Here is a 10,655-nt window from a genome sequence, read left to right as displayed (position 1 = left end):
GCAATCTATCTAAATTTAAAAAAAAAAAAAAAGAAAGAAAGGAGAAAAAAAAACAGGTTTACAAGCATTTCTTTTTGAAGGACCAACATGGGGTAAAAGGTGACTGACGTTTTGCAGCTTTGCCATGCGAGTTGCACATGCATGCAGTGGGTTAAGTGTGAAGCACAGAGGTAAGGCGGCGGCGTAGCGACAACGGGTACAGCAGCTGCTGGGTTTCTACATACAGTAGGTATGGTTAAGATTCTATAGGCAAGTCTATGAGCAGAGCCAGAAAAATGTCAGCATTGTTGGGAGGTCTGCAATCATCTTCTTGGCGATTATTCTACCGATTACTTTTCAGATTCATCGATAATAATCGAGCAAGTGTTGTTGTTTTATTAGCTCACGTGAGCTTGTAGATCTGCTATTTCCAACCCTCCCCCCCCAAAAAAGTAATCGATTGTTTTATTAAAATCGATTATACCGATATTAATAAAGTGTTGCAGCCCTAAACACGAAAAAAAGGTGCCGTTTGTGTATATGGAGGTTTCTGCCCGACGTCAACGATAAGGGAAGCAGCACCTCCTGCACGAGTACCAACGTCTACAGCGGGAATCTCCTTCTTACTGGCAATTTGTACAAACGTACAAGCACACTCCTCCTAACGCCCTGGCTGAAGGAGAGACACACACGGAAACGCTTAATGTGGCTGCAATTTAGCAGAAATGCTGTATTTCTTTTCCTTTTTTTCTACACGCATATGTTATCGTGTAAGGGTGGGTTGGATACAGTGCTTTAATAGGAAACACAATACTACTGGTGCTTGATTGTCTGAGACAAGAAAATAAGAAAAATACTCAGCTGACAAGAAGTGCTAAAACGGAAGCAGGAAGAAGTAGAAGTGAGAGTTTCTTTACGGCACAAACCTGGCTATAACAGACTGAAGGTTGGGGTGGGGGGGGGGGGAGGTGCACCAGGGAGGGCCTTGGAGAGTTTAGAACAATAACAAAAGAAACTAAAAAACAGGACCCTCTGTAGTGTTTTGTTTCATTAAAGGAGAATTCCGGACTACTCGTTTTCTCACCGTAATCTGATAATATGATATCCCATAACGAGTGGTACATTTATATCGTCGTCATCGGGCAGAAACCTCGTATCTCCAAGTTTCAAATGTGTATGTTCTTTCGCAAAGCAAAGCCCTGCTTCATCGTACAAGGCCGTCGCACAAAAGTAGTGAAAACAGCAGATCTGGCGTTGTGTGCTTGCAGATCGGCTGTTTTCACTAGTTTAAATCATTTTTAAAATGATAAACACAAAACGAACGGTTTTGGACATACAAGATTTCCACCCGACATCGACGATATGTATAAATATATATTTTTACCACAGCTTTGATCAGGAGCGGTGGGGTTTATCGGTAAATCGCTTATTTGGGTCGCTTTTCTTTTTTTTAGATATCTGTTCTTTGTAATGACTACATAATGTCCACATTGTGTCTTTACTTCCTGAAGTGTTGCAAAACAAGATTTCACCCGTGATGTCATCCAAAGTCCCCTCTGAGTCGCCGTAGTTCCACCACATTTGGGACACAAACACTGGAGAGTTTAGTCCTCATGAACGACACGTATCTACGAAAAGAACCTCGTGATCGGAGCTGCGGTGAAGAACAAAAAAATAAATAAAACTTGTACCAGTTCATTCTGGGATATTATCAGATTAACATTTAGGCCTAAAATTATTGACTGCTTTAACTGTTGAAAAATAGCAGATATACAAGCTCACAGTGCGAGCTTGTAGATCTGCTATTTCTGAAAAAGTCGTGAAAATGTGTGCAAATCTGTTGGTTCTGGGTGGTCCTTGGAACTAAATATTTTGAGATATGAATATTTTTTTACAGGGGTCCTTCACATGAAAAGGTTTGAGAACCACTGATATAGTAGTCTCTCAAGAACAGACTAACTGAGCTGTTAACTGTTAAGTGAAAAGGAGCTTTTCTTTGACGATGGCTGGCCAGATTGCTGACATTATAGAAACATAGGTTTTCCAAAAAACCTTAGAAGGATTCAAAAGACACTTATAGAATCGGGTAAAAATTCTGAGCTTGTATATCTGCTATTTTTCAATAGTTAAAGCAGTCAATAATCCTAGGCCTAAATGGGTTAAGGAAGAAAACGGGAGTCCCGGAATTCTCCTTTAAGCAGGGAAGGGAGGAGAAGAGTATGAGGTCCAAGAAAATCACTGGGTTGACACAACATCATGCCTTATTAATTTTTGTTACATAAAACACCACCTCTGGAAGGAGATAAAATGTCGTTTTTTTTTTTGTTTTGTTTTCGGTCTTTTTTCCTCTCCCGTTATGTTTTTTCTTTTTCTTTTAACACAGCGTCAGTCTTGGTCTTAGTGATCCAGCTTATTGTCCGTAAGCAACAAAAAAAAAAAGATAAAGAAAGAAGTATCCCACGTATTATTATTATTGAGTGTTGCTTCTTGAGATTGCCACATGTCCTTCTAGAAGACAGTATTTGGTTAAACTGCTCCCCGATCTCCTCTTGTTCCTTTTACAACTGAACAGTCTGAAACAGCATTAGGCGTGTTGAGTTACAAAAAAAAAAAAAATACTAATAGACGTGGAGAACATTTGTTTACAGCTCTCGTTTTGCTGGAAGAAACGCGAACGACGGCCACCCTTCCTTCCTCCTCTCCTTTTCCCTCGGCCGTGCATCGTTGGCCTCCTGTTGTTGTCGTCGTTGTTCAGGTGACACAACCGTGCCCAAATGTCCTCTCTTTTGCGCCTCCATTTTTCTTTCAGTCACTCTTAGTCTTTGTGTGTTTGTGGTGGCGAGGTGGGAGGGAGGAGGAGGGAGCAGAGAAGAGGGGGAGGAGTGCGATCAGGATTCTGCAGGAGGGCCGTCGTCGCCGTCCTCTTCTACAGGGTTTGGGGGCGGGGTCAGGATGATCTCCGCCTCCTCGTACATCTGAGAAGAACACAGGACACGGCAAGTGTGACTCGGTGGTTCTCAACCTGCGGGTCGAGACCCCCAGAGGGGATCACCAAATGATTTTGGTGGGGGAGGGGGGGTGCCCAGATGATTAACTTAATGTGCAACATTGTTTTCTCACTCAACAGAAAAACAAACCAACGTAAAGTTTTAAGTGTATCTGGACATTTCTAAAGTGACAATTGAAGGACTTTTTAATACCACTAAAGTGACAAATTAAACATTGGCCAAATTGTCAAATGGCTGAAATTGTGAAAATAACAGATCTACATGTAGATCTGCTATTTTCACAATAGAACCGTGTTACACAAAATGTAACTTCTTTCTAGTGCTCGTGGGGTGTGGGGGGTCCCCAGTTAAAATGTGATTATTTTGGGGGTCGCGGCCTGAAAAGGTTGAGAACCACTGGTGTGACTGACGTAGAGCGAGTGGTGTGACTGACGTAGAGCAAGCGGTGTGACTGACGTAGAGCGGTGTGACTGACGTAGAGCGAGTGGTGTGACTGACGTAGAGCGAGTGGTGTGACTGACGTAGAGCGAGTGGTGTGACTGACGTAGAGCGAGTGGTGTGACTGACGTAGAGCGAGTGGTGTGACTGACGTAGAGCGGGTGGTGTGACTGACGTAGAGCGAGTGGTGTGACTGACGTAGAGCGAGTGGTGTGACTGACGTAGAGCAAGCGGTGTGACTGACGTAGAGCGAGTGGTGTGACTGACGTAGAGCAAGCGGTGTGACTGACGTAGAGCGGTGTGACTGACGTAGAGCGAGTGGTGTGACTGACGTAGAGTGGGTGGTGTGACTGACGTAGAGCGAGTGGTGTGACTGACGTAGAGCGAGTGGTGTGACTGACGTAGAGCGAGTGGTGTGACTGACGTAGAGCGAGTGGTGTGACTGACGTAGAGCGAGTGGTGCGACTGACGTAGAGCGAGTGGTGTGACTGACGTAGAGCGGGTGGTGTGACTGACGTAGAGCGAGTGGTGTGACTGACGTAGAGCGAGTGGTGTGACTGACGTAGAGCGGGTGGTGTGACTGACGTAGAGCGAGTGGTGTGACTGACGTAGAGCGAGTGGTGTGACTGACGTAGAGCGGGTGGTGTGACTGACGTAGAGCGAGTGGTGTGACTGACGTAGAGCGAGTGGTGTGACTGACGTAGAGCAAGCGGTGTGACTGACGTAGAGCGAGTGGTGTGACTGACGTAGAGCGAGTGGTGTGACTGACGTAGAGCAAGCGGTGTGACTGACGTAGAGCGGTGTGACTGACGTAGAGCGAGTGGTGTGACTGACGTAGAGCGGGTGTGACGTAGAGCGGTGTGACTGACGTAGAGCGAGTGGTGTGACTGACGTAGAGCGGGTGGTGTGACTGACGTAGAGCGAGTGGTGTGACTGACGTAGAGCGAGTGGTGTGACTGACGTAGAGCGAGTGGTGTGACTGACGTAGAGCGAGTGGTGTGACTGACGTAGAGCGAGTGGTGCGACTGACGTAGAGCGAGTGGTGTGACTGACGTAGAGCGGGTGGTGTGACTGACGTAGAGCGAGTGGTGTGACTGACGTAGAGCGAGTGGTGTGACTGACGTAGAGCGGGTGGTGTGACTGACGTAGAGCGAGTGGTGTGACTGACGTAGAGCGAGTGGTGTGACTGACGTAGAGCGAGTGGTGTGACTGACGTAGAGCGGGTGGTGTGACTGACGTAGAGTGGTGTGACTGACGTAGAGCGGGTGGTGTGACTGACGTAGAGCGGGTGGTGTGACTGACGTAGAGCGAGTGGTGTGACTGACGTAGAGCGGGTGGTGTGACTGACGTAGAGCGAGTGGTGTGACTGACGTAGAGCGGTGTGACTGACGTAGAGCGGTGTGACTGACGTAGAGCGAGTGGTGTGACTGACGTAGAGCGAGTGGTGTGACTGACGTAGAGCGGGTGGTGTGACTGACGTAGAGCGAGTGGTGTGACTGACGTAGAGCGAGTGGTGTGACTGACGTAGAGCGGGTGGTGTGACTGACGTAGAGCGAGTGGTGTGACTGACGTAGAGCGAGTGGTGTGACTGACGTAGAGCGAGCGGTGTGACTGACGTAGAGCGAGTGGTGTGACTGACGTAGAGCGAGTGGTGTGACTGACGTAGAGCGGTGTGACTGACGTAGAGCGAGTGGTGTGACTGACGTAGAGCGGGTGGTGTGACTGACGTAGAGCGAGTGGTGTGACTGACGTAGAGTGGTGTGACTGACGTAGAGCGAGTGGTGTGACTGACGTAGAGTGGTGTGACTGACGTAGAGCGGGTGGTGTGACTGACGTAGAGCGAGTGGTGTGACTGACGTAGAGCGAGTGGTGTGACTGACGTAGAGCGGTGTGACTGACGTAGAGCGAGTGGTGTGACTGACGTAGAGTGGTGTGACTGACGTAGAGCGGGTGGTGTGGCTGACGTAGAGCGAGTGGTGTGACTGACGTAGAGCGAGTGGTGTGACTGACGTAGAGCGGGTGGTGTGACTGACGTAGAGCGAGTGGTGTGACTGACGTAGAGCGAGTGGTGTGACTGACGTAGAGCGAGTGGTGTGACTGACGTAGAGCGAGTGGTGTGACTGACGTAGAGCGAGTGGTGTGACTGACGTAGAGTGGTGTGACTGACGTAGAGCGGGTGGTGTGACTGACGTAGAGCGAGTGGTGTGACTGACGTAGAGCGAGTGGTGTGACTGACGTAGAGCGGTGTGACTGACGTAGAGCGAGTGGTGTGACTGACGTAGAGTGGTGTGACTGACGTAGAGCGGGTGGTGTGACTGACGTAGAGCGAGTGGTGTGACTGACGTAGAGCGAGTGGTGTGACTGACGTAGAGCGGGTGGTGTGACTGACGTAGAGCGAGTGGTGTGACTGACGTAGAGCGAGTGGTGTGACTGACGTAGAGCGAGTGGTGTGACTGACGTAGAGCGAGTGGTGTGACTGACGTAGAGCGAGTGGTGTGACTGACGTAGAGCGAGTGGTGTGACTGACGTAGAGCGAGTGGTGTGACTGACGTAGAGCGAGCGGTGTGACTGACGTAGAGCGAGTGGTGTGACTGACGTAGAGCGGTGTGACTGACGTAGAGCGAGTGGTGTGACTGACGTAGAGCGGGTGGTGTGACTGACGTAGAGCGAGTGGTGTGACTGACGTAGAGCGGGTGGTGTGACTGACGTAGAGCGAGTGGTGTGACTGACGTAGAGCGGGTGGTGTGACTGACATAGAGCGAGTGGTGTGACTGACGTAGAGCGGTGTGACTGACGTAGAGCGGTGTGACTGACGTAGAGCGAGTGGTGTGACTGACGTAGAGCGAGTGGTGTGACTGACGTAGAGCGAGTGGTGTGACTGACGTAGAGCGAGTGGTGTGACTGACGTAGAGCGAGTGGTGCGACTGACGTAGAGCGGTGTGACTGACGTAGAGCGGTGTGACTGACGTAGAGCGAGTGGTGTGACTGACGTAGAGCGGTGCGACTGACGTAGAGTGGTGTGACTGACGTAGAGCGAGTGGTGTGACTGACGTAGAGCGAGTGGTGTGACTGACGTAGAGCGGTGCGACTGACGTAGAGCGAGTGGTGTGACTGACGTAGAGTGGTGTGACTGACGTAGAGTGGTGTGACTGACGTAGAGCGAGTGGTGTGACTGACGTAGAGCGAGTGGTGCGCTCGAGATGCAAATAGATGAGCAGTGGTGGACAAAGTATTCACTAAGGATGGGACGATATGAAAGTTTCGTGTCACGATTGTTGTGACCAAAGAAATTGCGATTTACGATATTATCGAGATAATCAAAATATCCCCAACATCCATTATCCTGGGGCGGAACAGTTGCCAAAAAATAGCAGATCTAAAAGCGCCCACTACGTGTCGCAACGCTTGTAGATCGGCTATTTTTTGGCAAACAGATTTGGTGGAGAATGAAAAAATAAGTATCTTATTTCCAGGTCCGTTTGTCCAATTATAGAGGGTTTAAGTGGTACCGCATATGCAGCTCGGCAAATAAAAGGCGAATTGATCCCAGCGCATGATGCAGCTAAATCTATAAATCTCCACGATACGATTAACCTGAGTGTTTTTTTATCACGATAAACGATAATAACGATTATCGTCCCGTCCCTAGTATATACTCAAGTACAAGGGTCTTCAACAAGGGGTCCGGGACCCCTAGGGGGTCCTCAGAGTTACTACAGGGGGTCCTCCAAATCTTTGTCCTTTCTCCTTTTTTATATTAACTACTTGAACCCTAGCGTCCATATTCTGAGAACATTAGCCAAAAATAGCAGATCTACAAGCTCACAACGCCTCGCAGCGCGAGGCGTTTTGGCAAAGAGGTTTGGTGTAGACTCTACACCAAACCTCTTTGCCCAAAATAGACGATCTACACTGTAGAGGAGAAAAAGAGCAGACTAAGTACAGAGTGAAAGGTCAAGTATTGACGGTTCAAGTGGTTGAATATCCGAAAACACAAATTGATATGAATCTAAAACACACTGATGATTGTGCTGTCAAACGATGAAACTATATGGAATCTATGAAAAGGTTGTGGGGGTCCCTGCTTCATCTCTCTCTCAACTAAGGGGTCCTTGGCCTGAAAACGTTGAAGAGCCCTGCTCAAGTAAATAAGTATAATTAGGTATACATTGTGAAAAACATTTTCGGGGGTTGACTGAGGGAAAGAAAGAAAGAAAGAAAGAAAGACAGACAGAAAGAAGGATCTCTCACTGGCATGAAGTGCACATCCTGGAACAGCTCCTGGATGAAGCGCCTGGAGGCCAGCCGGAACATGCAGTGGGCCAGGAGGTGGGAGACCTCGGAGTACAGGCAGATGTCATCGAACGCATAGGGGAACTTCTCCTTGATCCTGGAGGGGCAGGGAAGGCATGGAGAACAGTATTGTTGTTGACAGCAACATTTTGATTTCGTTTTAGTCATAAGTGGCGTTTTAAAGCCACTTTTTGCGCATTAACGGCTTATTCGCAATTTTTTTTATGGAAACACTTCAAAATGCGAATAAACTTTCATTATCCGCAAAAGAGGTGGATTTTGAGGCTTAATTGAATAAACTAAATGCGCATTTGTGAATGGAAACGGGTCAGACAATAAATGCGAATAGATTCTGACGTTCTGGGTCCATATCGTCCTCCAACTTAACACTTTCCCCTGCCGCTTAACGTCCGTTAGCTCACAAAACAAACCGGTTGTTTGTTACACACGGAGTGACACGGACCGTGTGTAAATTCCTCCCGTTTTCACCTCCCGGAGTCAAGCCATCCGTGGCTAAACCCTTCCTCATCACACGGTGTTGTGTGCCAAAAGTGATCAAGCTCACAGCAGCTAATTCGAATGACACCCGCAAATGGAAACATGCTAAATTCGCTTTGTCTTAATGCGTATTTCTGATAATTCGCTTCCCTAATTCGAATAAGTTTATGGAAACATGGCTATAGTCTTTTGAATAAAATGTCATTTAGATTTAGTCATAATTTAGTCACCTGAAAATTATTAGTTTTAGTCTAATTTTAGTCGACTAAATACCATAGGATTTTAGGCGACTAAATCTACTGTTGATTTAGTCAACTGAAATGTATTTTGTCAGGCCTTGATGGCATCGTAATGACTGATTTTTACACTTGGTTGTGTGCTGAAAATGTGTGTGCTTAAAATATTTTCAGCATGCAACACCTGAGAGCAACCAAACATAAAATTACTCTCTTCTCCACTAGTCCCTCCCAAACGTTTTTGTCTAGTTTTTATTTTGTTGAAGAAATTGTCAATATATTTAGTCTTAGTTTTAGTCATCACAGCAGCAGCAGGTGGCAGAAGATTGTGAAGTCACCAACGATGCTCGTGGCCTTACGTTAGCAGGCCGGTCTCGTGGCCTTTGGTTCCTACAGAGGAGCTCAGGTTCACGATGAGACGAAGCACCTCCTTCCTCAGCAGAATGCGGCAGGCGGGCCCGTCTTCTGATATCGACTTGCCTGTTTGGACAAACAACACACCACCCAGATTAGTCCATTTAGGCCTAGAATTATTGAATGCTTTAACTATTGAAAAATAGCAGATATACAAGCTCACAGCGCGGCACCGAGTGCCGCGCTGCAAGCTTGTAGATCTGCTATTTTTGAAAAAGTTGTGAAAATGTGTGCAAATCTTTGAATATATGTATTTTTAAAGCGAACGTTTGTAACTCAAATTTTGCTTCTGGGGGGGGGGGGGGGGGGGGACCCTGGAACCAAGTCCCTGGAACCAAATATTTTGAGATGGGGGCCAAATACATATAATTGTGGGGGTTCTTCACATGAAAAAGTTTGAGCACCACTGACATAGAAACAGGTTTTTCCAAAAACCTTAGAAGGATTAGGGTTAGGGTTGCGAGGCGGTGTGAGCATGTAGATCGGCTATTTTCACATTTTCTGCCTCTAATATTTGACAATTTGGCCAATGTTTCATTTGTCATTTCAGAGGTATTAACAAAATCAATAACCAAAGACACACAGCTAATTTTTCCAGGACCTTCCAGGACCTTTGATCAATTCCAAAACTTTTCCAGTACTGGAAAAATATTTTTCTAATTTCAAAATATTTCCAGGAATTTCATGACCGTGGGACCCCTGAATGTTACATCTACGTGCGGTCTCACCTATGACGATGTCGCTGGGGATGGGCGTGTTGCACACGGAGCCCTGTGACACGGCGGCGTCGCTGCAGCCCGACACCCCGGAGAACTTGGACTGAGGCATCACCTCCAAGCGATGGCCGCTCTGCCCCCCCCACGATGGGAAATCTACGTAGTCTAGGAAAGCACAAGTTAAGGTTTAGACGTAATAATCGCACAACCATTTGGTGCTAAATGACAACTTTTGTCAGCTGAAAATCTAGCGACACTTTGTGAAAACAGCAAATCTACAAGCACACAACGCCTCGCATCGTGAGGCGTTGTGAGCTTGTAGATCGGCTGTTTTCACTAGTTTTGTGCGACAGTCTTGTATGATGAAGCAGGGCTTTGCTTTACCAAAAGACGTACACATTTGAAACAACGTTTCTGCCCGACAGTGATGATATTTTAGTGATTATGTTGCGAGGAAAAACATTGAGATAATAGCCATTTTGGTAAGAACTGACTGAAAATAACTTTAAAATGATACTAAATATTTTTTCAAGTGTCCAAATAAATTCCAAATATTATCAAATGATCTCGCGGCACTCATCAGCTGAAAATCTAGCGACACTTTAAAGGATTGACATTGGTGCAGGACCACTCGGCGTGTGATAAAGTGATTTGGACAAGGGGTTTTGCAAACAACTAATTATTTTAATATTTATATGTACTTTTCAAATTAAAGGGTCTGAAATAAACGATGAATGGTGACTTTTTAGTGCATGCAATACGTTCCAGACAGGGCAGACGGAGCCATTAAAAGAACGTTGCGACTCGTCCATAGCCTTGTGTGCTCAGAAGTAACAAGAACAAGAAGAATGCGGAAGTAAAGCTTGCCACGGGGCAAACGATAGTTCCAAACAACCGTTTAGTTCCAGCGTTGAACCCCACTCATAGGTAGGGATGGGTATCGTTCACCTTTGAATCGATACGATACCTTTTTCGATACCTGGGAATCGATACGATACCCTTTTCGATAACATTTTCGATACTAATTATTTAAGTTTAACTTCAACACAGAAGAGTGGTGACTCGCTGGCTGC

General features: G+C 46.7%; 1 protein-coding gene across 1 annotated transcript in view; it reads right to left on the bottom strand.

Moving 5' to 3' along the window:
* LOC308296106 (rapamycin-insensitive companion of mTOR-like) overlaps positions 1 to 10,655 on the bottom strand; it is a gene marked incomplete at its 5' end in the record, with an annotated part of 73,561 nt that continues 62,906 nt past the window's right edge. Inside the window, 4 exons of the mRNA XM_080739233.1 lie at positions 1 to 2,954; positions 7,677 to 7,815; positions 8,812 to 8,932; positions 9,583 to 9,747. Coding sequence (XP_080595359.1) covers positions 2,868 to 2,954; positions 7,677 to 7,815; positions 8,812 to 8,932; positions 9,583 to 9,747 — 512 coding nt within the window. The 3' untranslated portion in view covers positions 1 to 2,867. The remainder of the gene's footprint in view (positions 2,955 to 7,676; positions 7,816 to 8,811; positions 8,933 to 9,582; positions 9,748 to 10,655) is intronic.

This window comes from Nannobrachium achirus (genome assembly GCF_963921795.1).
Source record: "Nannobrachium achirus genome assembly, chromosome: 12".
Lineage (NCBI taxonomy): Eukaryota > Metazoa > Chordata > Actinopteri > Myctophiformes > Myctophidae > Nannobrachium > Nannobrachium achirus.
Note: the sequence above shows the minus strand (reverse complement) of the source record. Positions and strands in the feature narration are given on the sequence as shown.